This window comes from Suncus etruscus, chromosome 6 (assembly GCF_024139225.1).
Source record: "Suncus etruscus isolate mSunEtr1 chromosome 6, mSunEtr1.pri.cur, whole genome shotgun sequence".
Taxonomy (NCBI): Eukaryota; Metazoa; Chordata; class Mammalia; order Eulipotyphla; family Soricidae; genus Suncus; species Suncus etruscus.
Window position 1 is genome coordinate 41,236,630 of NC_064853.1, and position 26,657 is coordinate 41,263,286.

At 47.5% G+C, this 26,657-nt stretch overlaps 1 protein-coding gene across 1 annotated transcript; it reads left to right on the top strand.

The window, feature by feature from the left end:
- Positions 1-3,723: 3,723 nt before the first annotated feature.
- On the top strand, positions 3,724-16,324 carry TRAPPC3 (trafficking protein particle complex subunit 3). Its single transcript, XM_049775072.1, has 5 exons — positions 3,724-3,865; positions 12,970-13,067; positions 13,451-13,550; positions 14,833-15,015; positions 15,460-16,324. Exons 1-5 carry the CDS (start codon positions 3,824-3,826, stop codon positions 15,577-15,579), a joined length of 543 nt encoding a protein of 180 aa, XP_049631029.1. The 5' UTR covers positions 3,724-3,823; the 3' UTR covers positions 15,580-16,324.
- The last annotated feature ends 10,333 nt before the right edge of the window (positions 16,325-26,657 follow it).

Below are 26,657 nucleotides of genomic sequence, written 5' to 3' on the forward strand. Positions count from 1 at the left end.
TTCTGGAGGCATACCTAGGTTGTGCTTGGGGGGAACATGTGGTGCCTGCAACTGACTGAACCCAGGCCTCCTGCAGGCAAAGCATGGTGCCCTGTTCCACCATCTGTCCAGTACTGCATTCTTTTTGGGGAGGGGAGATGAGGATTGGGAGGGGCAGCTATTGTTCTCACGGTCCCGGCTCCAGAGATGGAAGAAGGGACTGGAATTTGGAATGATGGGAACTGGATTGAGAGTGTTTAGAACATGGTCTAAGGAGATTTTTTTGGAGGGGGGGTGCATACCCAGTGGTGCTCAGGGGTTACTTCTGGTTTTGTGCTCAGAAATTGTTCCTGGCAGACTCAGGGGACCAAATTGGATACCCGGGATCACACTTGGGTCAGTCCCAGGTCTGCCGCTTGCAAGGCAAATGCCCTACCTGCTATGCTATTGCTCCAGCTCCCTAAGGAGATGGAGAGGCCAGAAGGATATTCCCAAGAGTGCTCAGAAGAGCCAGGGTTGCTGATGTTGAGACTTGGCCAACCTGTGATTCCAGGACAGCCTGAAGATATAGTGTTGTAAGGGCCCTATGGGGATGAAGACTACCAAACGCACATACACACACACACACACACACACGAAGTGTGCTTTTGTGTAGTGCTGGGGGTGGGATGGGGTGTGAGAGTCTTCAGGGTGACACTTGGTGGTGTTTAGGTTGCTGCTTGGTGCCAAGTACAAGGTCTGTGTCTTAGCCCCTGCACTGTTTCCAACCCAGAATGACACAGGAAGGGATCTTGTGGCTCAGGATGAGATGGTTCCCACTCACCCTCAACTGAAAACTAATGCTGCAGTGCTTACAAGAGGAGCCCCAAAGGGAAAAGGCACCCTGTGAAAGGATCTCAGGCTGAGAGAGAAAGCAGCTCAGAAGGTGAGCAGCAGGAAAGGTTCTGTACCAGTCTCTGTAGAACTGCTCGAATTGACAGTAGGCTGGGTGGGGTCTGTGGCTGGCCATGACTGTGACTCAGGTTTCTGTGGGCAGCCAAGGGCAGCCGGCAGGGAGGAGCCCAGACCAACAGACAGGCCAGCCAACTGCAGCTTTCACCTCAGCTGTCCTCTCTCTTGGGAATGCAGGAGCTCTTCTCTGACTGTACTGGCTTCTAGTGGCCTGTCCACCCGTGCTTTTCTCCCATGTCCCTATCCCCATCCCAATCTACCATCATATTCCTTCCAGAACCCTCTATAAAGGCACTAACGAAAAAGGGTAAGTCAAAAGTCACTTGCCTATAAGAAAGCCCCAGATTGTCTTTGTCACAGGAGAGAGTATAAAATGATTGGTCCTGTACCCTGACCACTGGCTAGGGGCTTTGGTTTGGTGTTTTTTGTTTTGTTTTTGGGCCACACCCAGTGACACTCAGGGGTTACTCCTTGCTATGTGCTCAGAAATCGCTCCTGGCAGCTAGTGTTTGGGCTGAGTTCTGGTAAGGAGATTGACCCCTGATGTGAGCAAATTTATCAACCTTAGGATCTTGTTGGTATTGCTTTATCTCACCCACAGGTCTCTGCTCTCTTATAGTATGGAATGAGAGCCAATTTGCTTTCTCATTTTGTTTTACAAGACAGTCTTTTGCCCTATCCAGTTTATAAATTTTAGACTTAGTAGATTTTTATAGATTTTACTTGGGTTTTTGTGTAAATTTCTTGATTTAACTTTATTTATTTTTATTTATATTTTATTTTATTTTTTTTGGTTTTTGGGCCACACCCAGCGATGCTCAGGGGTTACTCCTGGCAGTCTGCTCAGAAATAGCTCTTGGCATGCACGGGGGACCATATGGGACACCGGGATTCGAACCAACCACCTTTGGTCCTGGATCGGCTGCTTGCAAGGCAAATGCCGCTGTGCTATCTCTCCGGGCCCATATTTGACTTTATTTGAATCATTACATAGTATATACAATAAATGTGTTACATAAAATACAAACAAACATTGCTCCTGGCTTTGGGGACCATATGGGACGCTGGGGGATTGAACCGTTGTCTGTCTTAGGCTACTGTGGACAAGGCAGATGCCTTACTGCTGTGCCACAGCTCTGGCCCCTGTCTAGGGGCTTTGGAACATGGCTTGCAATCCAAACAGCAGTCTTCTTCAGCCTGGCTGGGCAGGTTGGTTGTCATGGTGAAGACTGGGCTAGAATGGGGCTCCCAATGCAGCTTCCTCGGTATTGACCATAATGCATGAAAGACTGGCAGGAGCTGAAACTGTAAAGATAGTGAAGATTAGGACACTGAAACTTCTTTTTGGTGATGATCAGGGTGTAACCAGCACACCTCTGGCATTTCTGGGGCTGTTGGTTATGCTCTGCTTCTTTTGTGCGGTGTCTTTTTCTTGACTGTACTGAGGACCTACTCCGGCCTCTGCACTCAGGGAATCACTCTTGGCAGAGGTCTGATGATCATATAGAGAACCAGAGATTGAACTTCCACTGACTGCATGCAAGGCAAGTACCCTATCCACTGTGCTGCCTCTCTGGCTCAAGCTCTGTGTTTTAGAACAAGGTTGCAAGAAAAGGACTGCACATTTTTTTTGTGCCCAAATGCCCTGCACATATATCTCACTATTCTTCACAACAATTGAGAGAAGTCCAGTAACTTGCCTAAAATAGCAAAGCTGGAATAAAACTCATGACTGGCTGCCACCAACACTGGGAACTGTGCAGTATGGTTCTAGGGCAGAAGGGAGGAAAAAGTGACCTTAATTTGATCTAACATACTGACTATTCTTCCTGAGGCCACTGCAGCAGGAGACAAGTGCAGACTTGCTGGTTACATATGTCTGAGGTTTGGGAATAAATGGCAGTTTGAAGAGACAGAGAATAGGTTTGACACGTAGTAGGTGTCCATTAAATTTTGTTTTTTTTTTTTTGTTTTGTTTTGTTTTAGAGCCACACTTAGAGGTATTCAGGGTTTACTCCTGGCTCTCTGGGCACCATGTAGGATACCAGAGATCGTCGAACTCGAGTCTGCCATGGAGGCAAATACCCGTTTTACTCTCCTATTTCTCTGGCCTCAAAGGGTCATCAAATTTTTGTTTTGTTTTTGGTCCACACCCAAAGGTGTTCAGAGATTACTTCTGGCTCTGCATTCAGTAATCATTCCTGATGAATTTGGTGGACCACATGGGATGCCTGAGAATCAAATCCTGTGCAAGGAGGCAAGGGCCATCCATAACTGCTGTGCTCTCCCTGCCCGGGTCATTAAATAATTTTATAAAGAAGCCAAATCTGTGTTAAGAATCCTTGCGGATTTTGTGGGTCATCCTGAGAACTGCTGGCTCAGAATTGCAGCCACAGAGGAGGAAGAAGCTAGTTCGAAAGAGGGACTTTCCATGACCAACCCCTGCGAGAGGAATTTGCAGAGCACCCCAGGCTGAGGAATTTGGAGGCGGTGTAGCTGCGGGGTGGCAGGTTCGATGGGGAGGGAAGAGGGAAAACTGTGGAGGCCTACAGCACTCCCAGCAGCCGCGGACGCCACCCTGCGGCCAGAAAGCAATTCCAAGGCGCTACAAGGCCTTGTAGCGCAGAGCCCTATGGGAGTTGTAGTCCGGTCACGTTAAGGGGGGCGGTGCTGTCAACGAGGCTGTTGGGTCTTGTAGTCCTAAAGATCTACTGGGCGGGAATCACCCCCTGGACAGGACTACAATTCCCGTGGTGCTCCGCGGCAGGGCGCGCAGGCGCAGTGAGTCCGTGCCGGTCAATCTTCCAGGCGGAGGGGCCGCGACTGGGTCTAGAGACATCGGCCGGGGTCTCCGAGTGGGCCTGTGGCGAGGCGGGGTGGGGCGGCGATCATCATGTCGAGGCAGGCGAACCGAGGCACCGAAAGCAAGAAAATGGTAACTCGGAGCGAGTGACCTCGGCGGGCGGGCGGGCGGGGCGGAAGGGAGCCGGTTGGGGAAGGGGCCCGGCGCGGACTGCTGGGTGCAGGTGGCAAAGGGTTCCTTGGAGGCAGGTGGAGCCCCCAGGAAGGAAGGGGCTCAGGGGCTGCAGGTGGGGTCAGGGGAAAGCCACTTGGGGGCCTGAGGGTGCTTGGGGTGCAGTGATCAGCGCTGAGACCCTCTTCGGAGGCCTGAGTGTGCTATTCTATTCTTGCCCAACAACCACGACGGCTGTAATAGCAACGGACGCACGTTTGCAATCTTCTTGTGTTCGGGCCCCGGGCCCAGCACTTTCCGCACAGGATCTAATTCCACTCGCCAATCGCTTCGGTGCATTGAGGCTCGCCGTGGTTCCAGCTCATAGAAGTCCCCAGGAATTAACCCGATTTACAGCGAGGGAGAGTTGGGATTTGAACCCAGGTTCCCCCCACTCCCCCAAATTGATGCTGCTCGTGGTACCTAGGACATATTCCCTCTCCTGTCATCCGAAGGGCCCATTCTCTTCTAGGAGGGAACTTTCTGGAGTGGGGTAGAGATGTCAGCGAGCTGGCTCTCCGCTAATCCTGGGAATAGAGGCTGTCCGGTAAAAGTTTGAATGCAAGTGATGCAGGACCCGAAAAGTGAGGAGGCTTTTTTTTTTTTTTTTTTTTTTTTTACCTTCAAACGAAGGGGGTGTCTTGTTGGCAGATGTTTCTTTTCGTATGCTTCCCGACCTCTTCCAGAATCGTTCCTACTGTCTTTGAATTGAGGCTTAAAAAAAAAAACAACAAACAAAACAAAACAAAACAAGGGGCCGGAGAGATAGCATGGAGGTAGTGTGTTTGCCTTGCATGCAGAAGGACGGTGGTTCGAATCCCGGCATCCCATATGGTCCCCCCGAGCCTGCCAGCAGCGATTTCTGAACGCTGCTGAGTGTGACCCAAAAACAAAACAAAACAAGGGGCCGGAGAGATAGCATGGAGGTAAGGCATTTGCCTCGCGTGCAAAAGGTCGGTTCAAATCTCGGCATCCCATATGGTCCCCAGAACCTGCCAGGAGCGATTTCTGAGCATGGAGCCAGGAGTAACCCCTGAGCACTGCTGGGTGTGACCCAAAAACCAAACCAAAACAAACCAAAACAAAAAAACCACATGCACTCTTGTTGGCATAGCTGTGGAAGGAAGGATTAAATTTTCTGTCACATCTTTGCGTCTTAAACTAGGAATAATTGCTAAAATGAACTGCAGCATGGGATCTGGGGTCTGAGCAAAGTGCAGGGCCTGTGTGCTTGCCCTGCACATGGATGACCGGGTTCAATTTTGACACTCCATATGGTTGCTGGTGCCCACCAAGGGTGATCGCTGAGTGCAAATACGGGAATTAACCCTGAGTACTGGATGTGGAACACCTGAGTAGGACTTTTTTTTCTTCTCAGACCCATTTAAAGAAGTTGACAGTAGCTATGACTCATCTCTCCAGAAACAGGAAATAGGTGGTATATACAGAGCTAGTTACTTATATTTGAGGGCAGGGATGATACAGGGAAGAACTTGTGTTCTCCCTGAAAATACACCAGAGATTACAAGTTAAGCCCCCTTGTTTGGGGGATAGAGTGAGCTTATGGTGGGTAGGGCATTTTTTTTGCACAGGGCCAATCTGTGTTCAGCCCCTAGCACCCCATATGATTCTCCAAGTTTGCTTGGAGTTATTTCTGAGCATAGAGTCAGGAGTAAGTCCTGAGCACTGCAGGATATGGTCCAAAAAGCGACAGAAAAAAAATGTTCTGTTTCTGAAGGGACTGGAGTGATAATACAGCAGGTACTGTGCTTATCTTGCATATCACCAACCCACCCATGTTCAATCCTGGGCACTCCATGTTGTCTTCCCATAACGCAGAGCCAGGAGTAAGCCCTGAATATTGTTCGATGTGGCCTCAGATCCCAAAATAAATAATTCCTGATTTGGGGGAGTCAGAGTCATAATACAGGTGTTAAGGCTCTTGCCTTGCTTCCTTCAGATCCTCTTTCAAATCTCCAGTATCACATTTGATCTTTTTTTTTTTCTTTTTGGTTTTTGGGTCACACCTGGCAGCACTCAGGGGCCACTCCTGGCTCTGTGCTCAGAAATCGCTCCTGGCAGGCTCGGGGAACCATATGGGATGCCGGGATTCGAACCACCGTCCTTTTGCATGCAAGGCAAACGCCTTACCTCCATGCTATCTTTCCACCCCACATTTGATCTTTTGAGCACTGTCTGGGTACCATTAAGTGGTTCCCAAATCAAAACAACAAAAACAAAATTTCTATCTTGTGGGCTGGAGAAATAGTTCAGTGAGCTTTTATTTTGGGGGGGGCATTGGGGTCACATTGGTGGCACTCAGGAGTTACTCCTGGTTCTGTGCTCAGAAATTGCTCCTGGAAGGCATGGGGAACCATATGGGGGATGCCAGGAATCGAACCACCATCTGTCCTGGATCGGCTGCTTGTAAGGCAAACATCCTACGTCTGTGCTATCTCTCCAGCCCAAGTCTCTTCTTTTTTGTGGAGTGGTGGTGGGGGCACACTGGGCTGTCTTCAGAGATCACTCCTGGCAGTATGGAGTGCTGGGAATTGAATTCAGGTCAGCTGTGCAAGGCAAGCGCTTTACCCTCTGTATTATTACTCTGGTCCCATAGCTAATTCTTTGTTTGTTTGTTTGTTTTGGGATTTTGGGTCACATCCAGTGGTGCTCAGGGGTTACTCCTGGCTCTTCACTCAGAAATTGTTCCTGGCTCGGGGGACCCTATGGATGCTGGGGATTGAACCCACTTCCGTCCTCCGTCAGCCATATACAAGGCAGACAGCCTATCCCTGTGCTATAACTCCAGCCCTTTATAGCTAGTTCTCTTCTTATTTCTTTATAGAACTGTTTAATTTTAAATACTTCATTATATTTACTTGGCCACAGTCAGCAGTGCCCAAGAGCTACTTTTGACTAGTTGCTCAGGGGTCATTATTGCTCGTCCTCTGGGAACCATGTGGTTTGGGGGATTGAGCCCAGGCTTCTAGTATGGAAAAGCCTGTGCTTAGCCCTTGAACTCTTTCTCACCCTAAATATTTCATTATAAATGACACGGCTCCTTTTTATTTTTCAGTCGCCACCATGACTATGAAAATCTCACCAGAGCAAGGAGATTTTTGTTGTTGTTGTTCACTCTTCTGTTCCTAGTATTTGGAAAGATGCCAGACTCTAAGCAATTTTAATTTTATTGTTTGGGGACCACACCTGACAGTTCTCAGGGCTTACTCCTGGCTTTGTGCTCAAGGGGACCTGGTGGTACCAGGTTGGCTATATTATTTTTCTGACTCATATCTCTTAGTCTCTGCAAACAGAAACAGTTCATTTATCTAACTTGTCCTGACTTACAGTTACAGGCAAAATGTTGTGCTAGGTGTTGTAGGAAGTGCAGAGAAGAATTGCTAACCACTCATCTAGAGAAGTACATAAGCAGAAAAGGACACAAGGGTATGATGTTGTTGGGTTGGATCTTGGCTTCACTGATGTCTTGTTGTGTGACCTTGAGTGAGTTTATTATTGTAATTATCAATTTGTTTGGGGAATGGTCACATCCAGTGATGCTCAAGGTCTTCTGACATGGTGCATGGGGATGTGGACAGGGCATGTGTGCTGGGGATGGAATCTGATATACTCACTTAAGTATGTGCTCCAGACCTTTGCACCTTCTCTTGCCACGTTTCACCATCTTTATTTTGGGGGTGTGTGCGCCACACCTGACGATGCTCAAAGGTTTTTCCTGGCTCTGTGCTCAGAAACTACTCCTGACAGTCTCGGGGGACTATTTGGAAGGGTGGGGATTGAAGCTGGGTTCAAATCAGCAGATGCCTTATCTGCTGTGCTGTCATCCTGACCTCACCATCTTTTCTTGTGGGTGGGCTTCCCAAGCTGTGTTCAGGGGACTGGGCGTCATTCTTGGTAATACCAACCATGGGGCTAGAGAGATAGCATAGCGGTAGGGCATTTTCCTTGCACGCAGCTGATTTGAACAGATGATGATTCAAATCCTGTCATCACACATGGTCCCCCGTGCCTGCCAGGAGACTTCTGAGTGCAAAGCCAGGAGTAACCCTCAGCGCTGCTGGGTGTGACCCAAAAACCAAAAGAAAAACAAAAACCTTACCAACCGGGCAGGGGCTTCAATGCAGGTACCTAAGGAGCAGTGCTCCAAAGGCCCTGTAGATCCAGAGGTCAGTCAGCTTCCAGGGACCTCCAGGCCATACCAAACAATGCTCAGAAGGCCTCTAGATCTAGGGGACCATGTAGTGCTAGGGTTTGAACCAGGTCAACCACATGCAAGGTATGTTCTTTTTTTGTTTTTGTTTTTGTTTTTTGGGACACACCCGTTTGACACTCACCCTGGCTGTGTGCTCAGAAATTGCCCCTGGCTTGGGAGGACCATATGGGATGCTGGAGGATCGAACCATGGTCCGTCCTACGCTAGTGCTTGCAAGGCAGACACCTTAACCTCTAGTGCCACCTTTCCGGCCCCGCAAGGTATGTTCCTTAATTCCTTTACTATTTCTCTGTCCCCATATTTCATTGTTTTTAAGAAAATTAATTTATGGGCCCGGAGAAATAGCACAGCGGCGTTTGCCTTGCAAGTAGCCGATCCAGGACCTAAGGTGGTTGGTTCGAATCCCGGTGTGCCATATAATCCCCCGTGCCTGTCAGGAGCTATTTCTGAGCAGACAGCCAGGAGTAACCCTTGAGAATAGCCGGGTGTGGCCCAAAAACCAAAAAAAAAAAAAAAAAAAAAATTAATTTATGGACCAGAGCAATAGTGTAGTATATAAAGCCCTTGCCTTTCACATAGACAACCAGGAATCAATCACCAGCACCTCTCATGATCCCCTGACCCTCACCAAAAGTGATCCCTGAACACTACTGAATGTGGTCCCAAAACAAAAAAAAATTTTTTGTTTTGTTTTGTTTTTGGGTCACACCTGGCGGTGCTCAAGGGTTATTCCTGGCTCTGTGCTCAGACATCACCCCTGGCAGGTTTGGGGGACCATATGGGATGCCCGGATTCGAACCACCATCCGTCCTGTGTTGGTTGCGTGCAAGGCAAATGCCTTACCTCTGTATTATCACTCTGGGTCCCCAAAACAAATATTTTAAAAGGTAGTGGGAGTGTGTGGACAGGGATTTGGCTCAAATATGAGAGCAAAGCCTTACAAGTGGGAGGCCTTAAAGTTGTTCCTTGGTATTGCCTAACTGACCTTGTAGTGCTCAGAGTGTCTCATACTCCCTTAAAAAAAAAGTACTAATAGGGGCCGGGCGGTGGCGCTCGAGGTAAGGTGCCTGCCTTACCTGTGCTAGCCTAGGAGACGGACCGCGGTTCGATCCCCCGGCGCCCCATATGGTCCCCCAAGCCAGGAGCGACTTCTGAGCGCATAGCCAGGAGTAACCCCTGAGCGTCACCGGGTGTGGCCCAAAAACCAAAAAAAAAAAAAAAAAGTACTAATAGATGTATGTCATTGGTTTTTCTGAGGCTAAATTGAGGTAATACATGTGAAGATAACAGTTTAATAATGTATCTATAGTGTTTATATTTGGTTCTTTTGGTGTGCTTGTTTTCTTGGACCACACCTGGCATGCTCAGAGATTACATGGCAGTGCTATGGGGAGTATGTGGGCTGCCGGAGATTGAACCTGGGTCAGCCACGTGCAAAGCAAACGCCTTTCCACTTTTCTATCTCTGGCCCCAGTGTTTGTTTCTTGAATCCCATGAACAAGCAGACTGCACTCTTCTGTTGTGTCCTAGTAATCTAACACCAGTAGCTGCGTCTACAGAGCTGCTTAAGTCAGTACCAAATTTCCATATTGGAGGCTGAAGGTAATAGAAGGCTGGATTGGACTCTGTGCTTATACCAACTTTTCTTCTGCAACTCCCGTCTTTAGTTACACAAGAGAACGTGTGTTAATAAGCTGTGTGGCTCCTGGAGCATGGCAGCAAAGGTCAGCTGTCTTTAGGCCTTTTCTGTTTTGTTTGGAGCACTAATTGGTGGATTGTTTTCAGTCCACTACCAGTGGTGCTCAGGGTTTACTCCTGGCTCTGTACTGAGGGATCACTGCTATACTATTTCTCTGGCCTTGGGGCTTTTTCTAATAGAAAGGCCTTCTGGAAACTGTTAGGTGCAGTGCAAATTTTACTGAAGCACTGCCTTGAACACATCATATTGGCATTCTGATTTTTTTAAAATTTTTGGGCCACATCTGGTGACACTCAGGGGTTACTCCTGGATTGGGGGACCATATGGGACCCATGGTCCGTCCTAGGTCAGCTACGTGCAAACACCCTACTGCTGCACCATTGCTCTGGTCCAACATGACTGATTTTTACTGATAGTTGTTTTTAGTGTGAGAGCATTGAGATTTAGTGAAGTGAAGTGATTTACTTAAGTCTCACAGCTAGTACCTGACAAGTTGAGACTGTGAATCAGAGGTAGAATATTTGACCTTGCTTGTGTAAGGCCCAGTTCCCCTATTTAAATTTCCCCACCTGGAAATAGCTCAAAGGATCAGAGCATGCAGGGCATGCACAGGCCTCCTGGCCACCATCAGGTGTAGCTTGGCAGTCTCTAGCACTGTAAAATCAGTCCTTCCCACATATCTATTAGATATAAATAGCCCTTAATGTACTGGGGGAGTGGTGTGGAGACTCCACAGAGGTTCTCAGGGGCCCCTCCCTGTGATTCTCGGCCAAGAGAGTTCAATGCAGTGACCAGGTTACACACTACTTGGGCTCTGCAGTGCTTTTTTTGTTTTGTTTTTGTTTTTGTGTCACACCTGGCAACGCTCAGGAGTTACTCCTGATTCTACACCCAGAAATCGCTCCTGGCAGGCTCGGGGGACCATATGGGATGCCGGGATTTGAACCACCGTCCTTCTTCATGCAAGGCAATCATCCTACCTCCATGCTGTCTCTTTGGCCCCGGTCTCTGCAGTGCTGAAGTCACCTGGGGCCAACTGAATGGAGCTCAGGCCTCCAGGACTATCCCCAGTAATGCTTGGGGAACCATTGGGATGCCAGGATTGAACCAAGATCAGATTGAACCTAAGTCAACAACACTGTGCCCTAATCCCTGTGCAAATAAGTATATAACATACTTTTGTGGTATAATTATATTAACATACTATAGAGATGAATTTTTTTATATGATGCTGGGGATCAAACCCTGGCTGACTGAGTGTGAAACAAAAGCCCTATTCTCCTATCTCTCCAACTCCAGGACCTGGAATTTTCTTACCTGTGTGCACTGCATGTGTAACCATTTTGAGTTATGCGGTCACTTGGTATCGTGGAGGGGGTGGTGATGAGGCTCTTTGACACACTATCTATGGGCTCATGAATAATGGAATGAAAGTGCTCCTATTTTAATGCAGTGGTGCCAACTTTATAGGTTGGTAACTGCTGGATTGTGTCCATCCATTCATGCCTAAGCCATTCTGGTGCCAGTCCTTAATTTTACTAAGAAAGCATTCTCCCCTTAATAGCCTCCCCTTAATTGCTGTATTTGGTAAATGGTTTCTTGGAGACACCTGATCTGACTGTTTTAGTTGAGTTCAAAGAGCTTCCTGATCCTAAACTGATTCTTTATGACTCCCTAGTGCAGCTGAGATGTTTATTTGCTTGCTTTTACGAGGACTTATTAATATTGCAGTTGTGGGTAATAGTGGATCAGATGACCACTGGCATTAGAAACTCAATTTCTGTTCCCAAAAGTCACTTCTATCAATAATTACCTTTGTGCTGGGGCAGATTACTTAACCGTAGTGAGTTCTAGTTGCCTTTTCGCTAAAAGGAGATTCATTCCCTACCTTTCTGCTTCGCAAAGTTGTCAAGTAGAAAATGTATGGGGCAGAGAGGTAGTACAGAAGATAGTGTTCTTGACTTGAATGAGGCTGACTTGAGTTTGATCCCTGGCACCCAAAACAGTCCCCCGAAAACTGCCAGGAGTGATTCCTGAACACACAGTTGGGTGTGGACCCAAAACAAAAAACAAAAAACAAAAAAAATCAAACACACTGTGTAATCTTCTCTGCCCAAATGCCCCTGGACTTGGCTTTTTGTTTTTTTGTTTTGTTTTGTTTTGGGCTACACCAGTAGTGCTCAGGGCTTATTCCTGGCTCTTTGCTCAGGGATCACTTCTGGCAGTTCTCTGGGGACCATATGGGGTGCCAGGGATCAAACCCAGGGCGACCACATGCAAGGCAAACCCCCTACCTGCTATGCTACTGCTCTGGCTTCCTACCTTTATTTCTGTGTAAGTCTGTGAGTCTCTATGTGCTATTGACATCTGTAGTAATGCTTTCCCTGCACTGCTTTTATCAGGAGTTTTTGTTCTTCCACATCTCTCTGTTTTGGGTTGGAGAGTGTCAGGATTCTTTATCTGAAGATAAAGAGCAAGAGTCTCTGTGATTTAACTGTGGTTGCAATGGAAACCAAGTCTGGGTACATAAAAGGCCATATTGCTTTCAGAATGGCCCTCTTCCCTGGGCCTAAATTAGCACTGCATAAAATGAGTGTGAGCTTTTCTAAGCTAGTGACATAGGAAAGGGCCTTTTATCAGTGCACTGGACTTAGCTGGGACTTCCTTCCCTAGAGAGTAGGACGTAGTCCTGTTGCTGTTTCATGGGGGTTCACTTTAGCACTTGGTCAGGACACTCCACTGCTCTAACTACTCTAACATGGGGCTTTAGTCATGTTTGCTTGTTGTGTTTGCTTTGTGTCTGTCTGTCTGCCACAGTATCTGGTGAATGACTACTGCTCCCAGATTCTGTAGTTGGTAGAAGGCCCCCTTGGGTGTTGGCAGAGGAAGTGCCCAACATGTGATTCCATAGAGGCACAGTGGTAGGTGGTCTGAGAGCATAGGAGTGCTGTGTTCTCTTGCCAGGCACAGATTGCCTCCCTCGAATCTTGACAGTTGCCTCCCTCGAATCTTGACAGTTGCCTCAAGGCCAGCCAGACTCTGGCCACTCTGTTTTACACAGCGTGGGTCTGACTCCCTTTGATTCTTTTCCAGAGCTCTGAGCTCTTCACTTTGACCTATGGCGCTCTGGTCACCCAGTTGTGCAAGGACTATGAGAATGATGAAGATGTGAATAAACAACTGGACAAAATGTAAGTGACACTTCTGTGGGAGACCAGTCGGGGTATCTTCATACCTGCATAGTGCCAGCAAAGTCTCCTTACTTTTTTTTTTTTTTTGCCACACACAGCAGTGCTTAGGTTCTGACTCCGCGTTCAGAAATCACTGAATTCTGGCAGGCTCGGGGGACCACATGGGATGCCAGAAATTGAACCTGGGTCGGCCTCGTGCAAGACAAACACCCTACTTGCTGTGCTATTGCTTTGGCTCCGTGGCTCCTCACTCTTACTCCTCCCTCAGACCCTTTACGCTGATCGTATTATTATGGGATTACTCTCAGTTTCCCTTTACCACCATCAGCTTTACGTGAGACAGACATTCAGGCCTTGATAGACTGTTCTCTTTTCTTCCCCAGGGGCTATAACATTGGAGTCCGACTGATTGAAGATTTCTTGGCACGATCAAATGTTGGGAGGTGCCACGACTTTCGGGAAACAGCAGATGTTATCGCTAAGGTCAGATGTCATCGCTTACTGCTCAGGGTCCTCCTTAGTTGAAGGATTGTCATGGGGGGCTCTGCTTCTTACTCTCCAACTCCCTTTAGAGAGGCTTCTGACTTTCCAGAGATTAGTTAGCCAGCTGTTTGGGCCAGAGAAGCCTCCCTGATAGGTGAGGAATGGCACAGGTCATAAAAAAAAGGAAGAGCATTGGAGTCAGCTTTTGGATTTAAACTTCTTTGAAAAGAAAGCCAGGCAGTGCCTTTTACAGTAAGCATGTAGCAGGTTATCTGGGGGATTAGGAATACAAAGTCCGGGGCTAGGGAGAGAACTCAGAGGTCTAGCACACCTGTTTTACATGTAGGTGGGACTCAAGCACAATTTGGTCCCTTGAGCACTACTAGGTATGACTCCAAAACCCACTACACTACCACCCCTCAAAAAAAGAGTATAAGACTTTAGACTCAGACAAACCTGTTTACAAATTCTGGCTCCTGTACTTAGTTTTTTGCTAAGTTACTGTCAATTTTTAAGTTTCCAGTCACCTCATTTTTTTTTTTTTTTTTTTTTTGGTTTTTGGGCCACACCCGGTAATGCTCAGGGGTTACTCCTGGCTATGTGCTCAGAAGTTGCTCCTGGCTTGGGGGACCATATGGGACACCGGGGGATCGAACCGCGGTCCGTCCAAGGCTAGCGCAGGCAAGGCAGGCACCTTACCTTTAGCGCCACCGCCCGGCCCCAACCCTCATTTTTAAGGTGAAGAAAATAAACATTCTCACAAGGTTGTTGTTAGCAGTAAAAGAAGCTTGAGATGAGTATTCAAGTGAAATAAATGCACTTAACATAGTGTCCTTAAAGTAGACCATTAATAATAAATGACACAGCATCTATAGCTTTGGAATTCGTTACCGGAAAGGTTGATTCTGTCTGTTGTCAGCGTCCTGGCTATGTCCAGAGCCTAGAAAAGCAGATAGTGGCTGATGTCAGAGTTACCCAGCCGGAGTGATTTGTACTTGCTTTCAGGTAGAAGGGTTGAGGGGCTAGAGAGATGACTCAAAGGACTGACCACAGCACTGCATGTTCCCTGAGTGAGCATCTCTCAGGTTAGCATCTTGCATGCTAAAGAGCGTGAAGCTTTGCTTCCCCTGCTCTAGGGCCTAGCATACCCCAAATTTGAATCTTCTGCCCACACTCTTGGGCAGTGTTGAGCAATTCTTCCCTCAAGTCATTACCCATCTCCCTTTCCTCTTGTATAGTCCCTCCTACCCTTCCCATGGTGCTCTTGTATGTTCCCTGACAGGTTGCTTTCAAGATGTACTTGGGCATCACTCCAAGTATCACCAATTGGAGTCCAGCTGGTGACGAATTCTCCCTCATTTTGGAAAATAACCCCTTGGTGGACTTTGTGGAACTTCCTGATAATCACTCATCACTAATTTATTCCAATCTCCTGTGTGGGGTATTGCGGGGAGCCTTGGAGATGGTGAGTACATCTCTACTTTCTGGAACATCTGAAATAGAGTTGGGGCTTGATGAATGTTTGAATGTATGAGAGTAAAGACAGGTCTTAACTGTCTTTACTGCCTTACATTTCACTGTTTGGAATGGTGACACTGCTTAAAATAGGACAAAAGTGGACTGTCTGTGCATGCTTCTCCTTCCAGACTGGGCTGGGAGGTGATGCTGGTGGTTCCCCCAAAACCTACACACATTCATTTCCAGATTGAGAGTTTCATTTGTGGAAGTTCTTTGCTAATGTTTCTTGGGCTTTGGGAAGGGAGCATTGAAGCTACCATCTTTATCCTATAACCCAACCTTATGATCCTTTTGGGGGGCTACTATGGCTGAATCTACTATAATCCCATCCCAGGAACACCTTGGTAGCTATGACTAGGAAGCTGACCCTTCATTGTCCCACTGTCTCCAGGTCCAGATGGCTGTGGAGGCCAAGTTTGTCCAGGACACCCTGAAAGGAGATGGTGTGACAGAAATCCGGATGAGGTTTATCAGGCGGATTGAGGACAATCTTCCAGCTGGAGAGGAGTGACCATCCCCGGGACTTTGGATAGCCAGCAGGAGTACTTGTTGGAACCAGAAAGCCTTGATGCTCTCTGTGCCCTCCAGAACTCAGTGACTCTTAACTCGGATGTTATATATTCTTTGAACCTTGTCTCTTATTCTTCATGCTAGTCAAGAACAGACTGTGATAAAATCTGTCGAACCACCTCACCCCCCCCCCCCCGTTCCCCACTTAGTGTACAGATTCAGGAGGGAAATCTTTGCTTCCTTTCCCTTCAGAAGGACTGTTTAGATCCTTCTCAGTTGAACTAGAAAGTGTTCAAGCCATTTTACATTCCTGTTTGAATTTTCCAAAGTAAAGGCCACTTTGACTCATTAAGAGGCAATCCTAGTGCATCCGCTCCTGAAACTTGAGGAAGCCAATGAAGGGGCCAGGGCCGTGGCTCAGTTGGGGGAGCACCTGCTTTGCAGTATATGAGGTCTTGGGTTTTGTTTTCCCCAAACAAAGAAAAATAAAGCCCTTGGCTAATGGTGATAGGGATTACAGGGTTGTGGGCTGGGGAAGAGGTTGGGCAGGGTGAGTGGGAGTTGTTAGTGGCAGTATGACACATCCTAGTGCTTGCCAGCAAAGAAGCCAGCTGTGCGGGAAACACTGACTGCTGGGAAGCCTCCCAGGTCTCATTCCTCCCTGCTGTATGGAGGCTACATCTCCTCTTTTTACAGAGGGTTCATCCTTTTTCTTACAACTTAAATAAAGACATTCTTGAGTGAAATCCAATTATATCCTGCTTTTCTTTTCCTCCCCTTTTGTTTGGGGGCACACCCAATGTGCATAGGGCTTATTCCTGGCTCTATGCTCAGGAGTCACTCAAAGTGATGCTCAAGGGATGGTATAGGATATAGGTGCTGGGAATCCGACTGGGATTGTTCAGATGCAAGGCAAGTGCCTTAACCCCGGTTTTTCTCCAGCCTGTGTCCTGTTGTTGTTCAGCCCTGGCGCTTCTGTTACAGTAGGTGAGATGAGCAGCTCAGTTCCTGAGCGTTGCTTAACTACCTGCTTAGCAATGGTTTCTCCCCACATACCTGAGTCTGGACAATGTGAGACAAATAATGCCTTTGGAAGATCATTTTGGGGGTCTTCTATCTGTAAAACCATTAAGGTAGGCTTAGCAGATGTAAAGTGGATTAACACTGGCTCAACCCACTAGATAAAGACCAAATAAATCCTGGTTTTGAGGCATTGGTGTACCATTCATGTGTGCTGAAACACCATTTTGCTTTTTTTTTTTTTTGGCCACACCAGCGGTGCTGCTCAGGAATTACTCCTGGTTCTGTACTCATAAATCACTCCTGCCACGCTTAGGGGGGACCATATGGGATGCCAGGGATTGAACCAGGGCCTGTCTTGGGTCAGCTGAGTACGAGGCAATTGCCCTACTGCTGTGCTATCACTTTGGCCCCTCAAACACCATTTTTCTTTCTTTCTTTCTTTCTTTCTTTCTTTCTTTCTTTCTTTCTTTCTTTCTTTCTTTCTTTCTTTCTTTCTTTCTTTCTTTCTTTCTTTCTTTCTTTCTTTCTTTCTTTCTTTCTTTCTTTCTTTCTTTCCTTCCTTCCTTCCTTCCTTCCTTCCTTCCTTCCTCTTCCTTTCTCTTCCTTCCTTCCTTCCTTCCTTCCTTCCTTCCTTCCTTCCTTCCTTCCTCTTCCTTTCTCTTCCTTCCTTCCTTCCTTCCTTCCTTCCTTCCTTCCTTCCTTCCTTCCTTCCTTCTTTCCTTCCTTCCTTCCTCTTCCTTTCTCTTCCTTCCTTCCTTCCTTCCTTCCTTCCTTCCTTCCTTCCTTCCTTCCTTCCTTCCTTCCTTCCTTCCTTCCTTCCTTTTTTTTTTTTTGGTTTTTGAGTCGCACCCGGCAGCGCTCAGGGGTTACTCCTGGCTCTATGCTCAGAAATAGCCCCTGGCAGGCACGAGGGACCATATGGGATGCCGTGATTCGAACCACCATCCTTTAGCATGAAAGGCAAACGCCTTACCTCCATGCTATCTCTCCGGCCCCTCTTTCTTTCTTTCTTTTTTTTTTTTTTTTTTTGGTTTTTGGGTCACACCTGGCAGCGCCCAGGAGTTACTCCTGGCTCTACACTCAGAAATCGCTTCTGGCAGGTTCGGGGGACCATATGGGATGCCAGGACTTGAACCACTGTCCTGCATGCAAGGCAAATGCCCTCCCTTCATGCTATCTCTCTGGCCTCAAGCCTACTTTATTTTGGACCACACCCAGTGATGTTCCAGGGTTACTTCTGGCTCTGCACTCAGGAAAGGTCCCCGGCAGCCTAGAGGGACCATATAGGGTGCTGGGGACCAAACTTGGGTCAGTTGCATACAAAACAAGCACCTTAGTCACTGTACTATGACTCTGTACTATTACTCTGGCCCTGTTATCCATAATCAATCTAGCAGTGAGGTGGGGAGAACAACACAACTTAGGATGCTGAGATGTATGTCTCACTTGAGATGAAACGATGTCTCCCCATACTTCTATGCCCTTTGCCTGAGACCTTGAGTTGCGCATCACATATGGTGGAAGAAGCCACTGAGGGTCTCAGCTCCCATAGGTTCTTGACCCTGTCAAGCTGTTCAAGCTTAGCCTTTGGAAACAAACTCTAAAAGCTATCATCGATGCTGGAGCCAGAGTGATAGTACAGCAGGTATGGTGCTGGCCTTGCATAGTACCCCCTGTTTTCCAGAGATACCCTGCATAAACACAATCACCAGGTCAGGCCTCTCCTGTCCTCCTAGTTGTACAAGGGACACCCCCTTAACCAGAGGGGATGAGTTTGCCAGTATAAAAAGAGGCTCTGGAGCCGGGAGGTCACTGCTGCGGCAGGGCAGAACTAACAAGATGTATAGTATAGCATTTGGCCACCAGGGGGCTCCAGATCACACTATTCGCAAAGCGGCCACTGGACCGTCTCCCTGTATCCAGAATTTGCTAGAAGATGCACCTGATGAAATAAATCTCAGAGGCTGATCAAAGCCTGGCAGTGGCTTCTTCCTACTGCACCCACAAGGGGATCTGAATACTCATGGCACCAGGCCGGAGGGCCTCTTGATTGAGTCAGATTAAAGGAAAAAGTGCATTGGTTAAGAAGTGTGTATCCCTCACCTGCCAATCCGATTTTCCTATTGGCCTCCTGCGTTGCACAAGCTTGCTGTGTCTCCTCCCCGACACTCCCCTTACTTCCTGAGTGGAGACCAGAGTACCATGCCAGTTTCCCTGATGTAAGAACCCTTTCCTGCCCCAGACCCCCACGTCAGTGACGTTTCCGTATTCAGGTTACACCTTCCCATGAATGATAGACTTCACCCACAACTTTCTGTATGGGGCCTCCAAAACTGAGAAGGAGGTGAAAACTGAAGGCCAGGAGTAGAAATTACATTAAGTAAAACGAAATAGTCTCCTAACAAGTAGTACATTGTGAATGCTGGAGGGTTGGTGGGTTGGTAGTACAGGAAAAGAGTCCTCCAGTCCTCCCAGCACTTAAGTGCTACCATGTGCTGTTCCCTGCAAGCCAAAGGGCCTGTGGGAGGGGAGGGAGGACTGGGCAGGGTGGCAGCCAGGAGGAGCCTCGCTGTTACCGATCCCCAGCCTTTGATGCAGGGCCAGGCCTGACCCCAGGACTGCTGCTAGCCACTGCCAGGGGAGCTGCGGGACACAGTGCATTCCTGGAGACTATTTAAGCTTCTGGCAAAAGAGGAAAGTCTCTACTGTAGGGAAGGGAGTGGAGATGGCCCTGAAGGAGATCTGGGTGTGCATATTAGGAGGAACAGTGTGTGTGTGGGGGGGTGAGCTCATGGAACAGAGCAGCGTTCGCCTACTCCAGGACACCTCTGAGGACCTCCATCACAGAGCTGGTGAGGAGCAGCCTTTTGTCTGCACATGTGTTAGCTGCCCAGGAAGAGCCCAAGAGAGGCTGCAGCTTTTCCCTTTAGCTCCTCTGGGGCTTGGTCTGCCCACCAGAAGGCACTGAGGACTGAGCAAGGAGTAAGAATGAGGTGACAGGCATCAGGGCATGTGAGAAAGGGGGCATAATCAAGCTGCTTATATTGATTGCAGAGTGACTCTGGCTCAGTGCTGGCAGAAGCACTTCATAGTCATCACAACTCAATTACCACCAAAGGTTCCATTTTGCAGATAAAAAAACAGATACATGACTAAGTCATAGTAGGTTCAGGTCTTGAATCTACATCATCCTATCTCAGATGCTAAGCTCTTGTCTAGGAGGTATTTTCTGGGTGACATGTATGTTTCTGTCTCAGACTGGGTCTGTTTCCTGTGTTACTTAGGGAGCATGCCTGGATGTGAATTCTTTTTTTTTGTTTTGTTTTGTTTTGGTTTTTCGGGCCACACCCGTTTGATGCTCAGGGGTTACTCCTGACTAAGCGCTCAGAAATCGCCCCTGGCTTGGGGGGACCATATGGGATGCCGGGGGATCGAACCGCGGTCCTTCCTTGACTAGCACTTGCAAGGCAGACGCCTTACCTCTAGCGCTACCTCGCTGGCCCATGAATTCTTTTTTTTTTTTGGTTTTTGGGCCACACCCGTTTGACGCTCAGGGGTTACTCCTGGCTATGTGCTCAGAAATCGCCCCTGGCTTGGGGGGACCATATGGGACGCCGGGGGGATCGAACCGCGGTCCTGATCCTTGGCTAGCGCTTGCAAGGCAGACACCTTACCTCCAGCGCCACCTACCCGGCCCCATGAATTCTTTATATATGTCAAAGCCAATCAAAACCCCAACAACAAAGGGTTAGAGGCTGGCCCAATGGCAGTGGTTTATCAGAACTTATTAACATTAGTATCACAAAAGTTGGTATATAACCCCCCCACTGCTCAATTTGACTGGCTTAAAAAAAAAAAGAAAAAGAAAAACAGGGTTAGAAACAGGGTTTAGGGTTTAGCATGGAGGTAAGGCATTTGCTTTGCATGCAGAAGAACAGTGGTTTGAATCCCGGCATCCAAGATGGTCCCCGAGCCTGCCAGGAGCAATTTTTGAGTGTAAAGCCAGGAGTAACTCCTGAGTGCTGCCGGGTGTGACCCAAAAACCAAAAACCAAAAAAAAAAAAAAAAAAAAGAAAAGAAAAGAAAAAAAGAAAAAGAAAAGAAAAGAAATAGGATTTAATTGAGGGAAAGGCAAATCAGGGAGGCCAGGGGCCTTACAGCCAGCTCCCTTGGCCAAAAGAGGGAGAGAGAGAGAAGGCCAAGGTTGGAACCAGGGCCAACTGCCCTCCCGTAGTGATTATAAGTGGTGAGCATCTGCTAACTGATGTCTTCACATTTAAGAGGATAGGACCCTCTTATGGCTGACCGTGGGCCATAAGAGTCTCTGTTTCCTTATATCTCTTCCTTTTTCCACAGGAAAAAACATTTTGGGGGAGTGTAAAATAAAATCCATGGTTGGTGAAATCACCTCAGACACCATGTTTCTAACTCCCACACAGGTCTGAAGAAGCAGAGTAGCAGTGAAGAATTAATAAGACAAGCAAGTCAGGAAAGTGTAAAGGAGTCAGTAGCTTCTTAGGGTTCTCCCTATGGTGTCTCTGAGAGGCTAAACCAAAACTGATCTTTCTTTGTTATTCTAGAACCAAATTCACCAGGGCAGGGCAGGGCAGGGCAGGGCAGAGTGATCCAGGTGGGCTTTTACACATCAAAAGAGAGATTTAACAGAAAGAGGAAGATAGGGGGATGCCTTTGTTTTGGGTTAATAGCTGGTGTCATCCTACTGGGGAGTAGGAATAAATAACAGTATCCAAGTATTGTTGTTCTACACTGCTGATTAAGTTTTCAGGTAGGTCAAACCTAAAGGATTTCAGTTGATGATGTAATCTATTAGCACAGGGCAGTCAGAAAGTCAATGGTCCTCTGCAGGTCAAAATAGTCAGGTCCTCAAGCCAGGATCCCAGTCAAAGAAGCTGATTCAATGGGTGGTAGATTGGTTGAAAACAGCAGTTCTTTTACTCCTAAAAGGGTGTTTGGTGCTCCATTGCCAAGGGACCAGAAAAGAAAAGGAAGCTTTAGCAACAGTAAAAATGGCAACATGTTGTAAAAGGTGTAGAACAAAAATGGAAAGCTATTTAAAATTTAAAATATAGGGACTAGACCTGTTGCACAGTGGGTAGGGCATTTACCTTACATGTGGCCAACCCAGGTTCAATCCCCAGCATCCTATATGGTTCCCTAAGCCTGCCAGGAGTGATTTATTTATTTATTTATTTATTTATTTATTTATTTATTTATTTATTTATTTATTTATTTGGTTTTTGGGCCACATCCGGCACAGCTCAGGGGTTACTCCTGGCTATCTGCTCAGAAATAGCTCCTGGCAGGCACGGGAGACCATATGGGATGCCGGGATTCGAATCAACCACCTTAGGTCCTGGATCAGATGCTTGCAAGGCAAAAGCCACTGTGCTATCTCTCCGGCCCCACCAGGAGTGATTTCTAAACATAGAGCCACCTTAAGTGCAGCCTGGTGTGGCCCAAAGCCAAAATAAACAATTTTTTTTTTTGAGGAGGGGGTCACACCTGGCAGCGCTCAGGAGTTTCTCCTGGCTCTATGCTCAGAAATTGCTTCTGGCAGGCTTGAAGGACCATATGGGATGCCGGGTTTCGGACCACTGTCCTTCTGCATGCAAGGCAAACACCCTACCTCATGCTATCTCTCAGACCCTCAAAATAAACAAATTTGAAATACATATGTACATATATGCACGTGTGTGCACACACACATTAGGTTTGGGGCCACTCCAATTATTATCAGGGGTTACTCCTGACTCTGAAATCAAAAATTACTCCTGGCAGAGCTTGGGGGACCATATGGGATGCCAGGGATTGAATCCAGGTTGGCACATGCAAGGCAAGTTCCCTATCTGCTGAACCATTTGTCTTGCCCCTGAATTTTTTCACTAAATACATGTTAACCTATCCTGAAGGCTGGGGTATGGAGGAGCTGAGAGCATCCTCATGGGGAAGTTGGTGTGTGTGTGTGTGTGTGTGTGTGTGTGTGTGTGTGTGTGTGTGTGTGTGTGTGTGTGTGTGTGTGGTGAAAGGAAGAAAAGAAGAGGCTGCAAAAGAAAGACAAAAGCCAAGTTCTAGTTCTTCTGCTTAATAGATACATGTTGTTAGATGAAGGATTGGAATCAAAAACTTTTATTTTTCTTTTTATCGAAAAATGGGGATAATATTGCCTACTTTTTGGACTAACTTGAAAATAAAGTTTATGAGGAATGTCAGTTTTCTGGCTTATACTGGGTGTTTCCTAATCCGCAATTAGCATAGACAGAAATATTTTTAGGGAAAGATCTAAGAAAAATTGCTCTTCATGGATAGATATATGTTAGGTGTTGGCAGGTACTTTTGTGAGATCAGAGCCATGCTTATGTACATTGCTGTGTCCCTAAGCATCTAACATGGCCTTTTTCTTTTTTTGGTTCTTGGGTCACACCCGGCAGCGCTCAGGGGTTCCTCCTGGCTCTAGGCTCAGAAATCGCTCCTGGCAGGCTCGGGGGTCTGTTGCAAGTCAGCCCCTGAAGAGGTTGACTGATGGAGGGATGGAGGATGAGGTCTTTCCCCTCCAGCTCGGAGCACGCGTCTGCTACCCTGTCTAGCCGACGGTTCTGAGGTAAAACGGCGGGTAAACAGCTCGCAGATAGTCAGGCTTGTGGAAATATTAGCTTTATTCGGTGGACAAGACTGAAGTCCCAAGTCTCAGCCTCAGTTCCAGCCAAGAGCCTCCCCGCCTTCCACAGACCCTTGTTTTTATCCCCTAGAACCAGGTACTACCCAATGGTGGCATCAGATACCACCCAATGGTGGAAGCAGAATCAGGTACCACACTAGGGTGGGGGCAGAATGCCAGGTCACACCCTAGGATAGGGCACAATCACCCATTATGGTAGGGTCAGTAACATAATAATTCCATAAAATGTTTACATACACAACAGAGGACCACATGGGATGCGGGAATTCCAACCATCAACCTTCTGCATGCAAGGCAAACACCTTGCCTCCATGCTATCTCTCCAGCCCCAATTCTTTTTTATTTAATTCACTGTCAGAAGGTTTAATTAGCTCTTGTTGCTAATTGATCATTCTGTTACTTCTTTTGTTTTCTGAATATTAGGCAGCTTCAGCTTCAAATACACACTGTCATTTACATTTTTTGTTTTTATTTGGGGGCCACAGCAGGCAGCACTCAGGGGTTACTCTTGGCTCTGTGCTCAGCAGTCATTCCTGGCAGGCTCAGGAATTGATGTATTCCTACAAGATGGCAGTATTAAAAAAATTGAGGCTGTCTCGTAGCTGCACGGATCAGGAATTTCAAACACTATTGCTGATAACTGCAGCTTTGTGGGGCTTATTTTTGGCTGCCAGGGCTTCCAGAAGCATGAGAAGGCAGGGGCACGGTGCCTGGACTCACTCCAAAAAATTCCTGATGATGTCAGCTTAAATACTGCCATACCTGAAGTTTTGATCAAATTGGTGTCTCTGCTGAGAACCATCAAAATGCTGTGAAGTAGGGTGATTGGGGGTGATGTCTGAAGGTGGCATGGCTTTATTATGACAGGGACTTAGTCCATCTCTCACCCCTGAAATTGATAGCTTTCAGCTGTGTGGCCAGTAGTACCTATAATTTTTCACAGCTTGGTTTAAATCTCCTTAGAGAATAGAGTGAGCGTGGAACTTGCCAAATGGACCTATTTTCAGCTCTAGCACTTCTTTTTTTTTTTTTTTTTTTTTTTTTTTTTGGTTTTTGGGCCATACCTGGCAGCGCTCAGGGGCTACTCCTGGCTCTATGCTCAGAAATTGCCCTTGACAGGCACAGGGGACCATATGGGATGCCGGGATTCAAACCACCATCCTTTAGCATGAAAGGCAAACGCCTTACCTCCATGCTATCTCTCCGGCCCCCAGCTCTATCACTTCTTGTCTACCTGAGTAAGTGCTCAGCAAATTAGGTGGCCCCTGAGGAGAAGGTCCATGTGGATTGTGTAATCCTCCTTCAGGACCAGCTACAGAATTATGGGGACGCAGTGCAAAATGAAGATAACAGAATCCCCAGTTCAAATTTCAGAATGACCCAGAAGCAAAGTGAGACATGGGACACATAGGCTGTACCTCTTTCTGCCATCCATGTCCTCATTTGTGCCCAGTATCAGGTAATCAGGAACTGAGGTAATTGGCATCCACCTGGCCGCTCTGTTTTCATGTGTGAGGGCAGGTCAGGAGATAGAGATGGTCCTAGTGACCAATGGACCCCTCCCATCTGGAGTTCCTCCAGATGCAGACCCCAGGCTCATACCCTAGTCTCAGAGCAGCCCTCTGCCCTCCATCCAGCTAGCAATTTACCCCTCCACCCCCCCAAAAACCACCAACCAGGCTGCTGGGTGGTCTGGCACATGTGGTCACATTTAGATGTTGATTGGAATAAAATTGTTATAAGATTAGGATATTTAAGGTGACTCTAATTTCCATACATTACTGAGATTTTTGAGGTCCCCTGGGGGGAAGTGAGGACAATGGATGGAATTGTGGGGGGTGTCTTAATTTCCCTAATCCTGTGGGAGAGGCCCAGGGGACTAGAAGAAGGAAGGGCAGCTAAGGTAGGGAAGGATTTCCCCAGATCTAGAGCCTGGAGCTCATCCTCTAGCAGACAAGGTACGTCAATGGTAGAGCTGGGGGCCAAGTCCCCAAGGCACTGGTAGAGGAAGCTTTTACCAGCACAGCACCCCCCTCCCAGACTATATGCACCTCCAGGGCTCCAGAGCTGAACATCTGTACAAACACCCCTACCCTTAGCCTGCCAGACTGGAAGGTTCCACCAGGCCTCTCTAGCTCCAGCCTGGATGGGTGGAGTCCAGAGAGGGGCTTCTTGTTGGCAACTGGAGCAGAAAATTTGGAAAAAAGTGAAAAGAGAGGGTTGCAGGCACCTCTGGACCCTAGGGTTACTCTTCCCAGAGGCCTCAGGCATGGGGAAAGGAAGAAACTGGACCCCACCTGGAATCACTCCCAGCTTGCCCCATTTCTAGCTGTGACTATGTATGCAGGGTTGTGTGTGCCCCAGGCCTCCCATCTGCAAAGCAGAGACAAGAATTCAAGTCTTAGAGCTAGAGCTCTAAGCTACAAAGGGGAGGAAGCTTGTTTTGTTTTGCATGTAATTGATCTGGGTTCGATTCTTGGCACTCCATATTGTCCCCTTTGCCCATTAGAAGTGATACAGAGCTAGGAGTAAGTCTATTGCCAGGTGTGGCAGGTGTGTTAGAAAGGGAAGGAAGGAAGGAAGGAAGGAAGGCAGGAAGGAAGGAAGGAAGGAAGGAAGGAAGGAAGGAAGGAAGGAAGGAAGGAAGGAAGGAAGGAAGGAAGGAAGGAAGGAAGGAAGGAAGGAAGGATTACTATTTAAGGACTGGGAGCACTGGCCACTCTGAGAAAAGTGAATGCATGAGGCCACCCTAGAGGGTTAGTTGTCATTAGGAAACAGTTTGCCCCCTCAAGAGGAGAAGGAATTTGAGGTTTGGAGAAATTAGGTCACTTGCCCACAGTCACAGAAAGGCCCAGCTGGAATCCAAACCTGGAGTAGCCTTACACCCCCCTCCATTCCCCATTCAGGCAGATGGGTGGCAGAACCAGTCCCTGCCCAGGGGCTGTGGCAGGAGCAGAGAAAGAGGAGGCGGTGCTGAGTTGATCACTCTGTACATTCGTATCTGGAAGGGAAGGGGGATTTCTGCAGGTGAGATGTGCTAGAATGACATGAAGTGATGCAGGGAGTTGTGTTCCCAGGAAGCCAAGAAAGCTGTCAGAGGTCACAGCAGAAAACCCTCTTGGAACCAGCCAAGGTTCTGTATCTCCTTCAGCCACCTCCTTCCACTTTTTATCTCTCCTCTGCCTAGAACCTTTATTCTGCTATCCCAGTTATTCATGGCACCCCAGTTCTTTGGAGGAAGTCAGCCTGGTTTACAAGATGACTGCTCTCCTGATAGCTAGCCTCTGGGTTTCTTCTTTTCTTTTATCCTTCTTTTTAGTTTTTAGGCCTTGAACTCACACCTGGCAGTTCTCAGGGCT

Excerpts from the sequence above, each read along its gene's own strand:
- TRAPPC3 (XM_049775072.1), top strand. The coding sequence starts at position 3,824 with ATGTCGAGGCAGGCGAACCGAGGCACCGAAAGCAAGAAAATG. Across the intron at positions 3,866-12,969 it reads GCACCGAAAGCAAGAAAATG|AGCTCTGAGCTCTTCACTTT; the intron begins GTAACTCGGAGC and ends ATTCTTTTCCAG. Across the intron at positions 13,068-13,450 it reads AATAAACAACTGGACAAAAT|GGGCTATAACATTGGAGTCC; the intron begins GTAAGTGACACT and ends TTTCTTCCCCAG.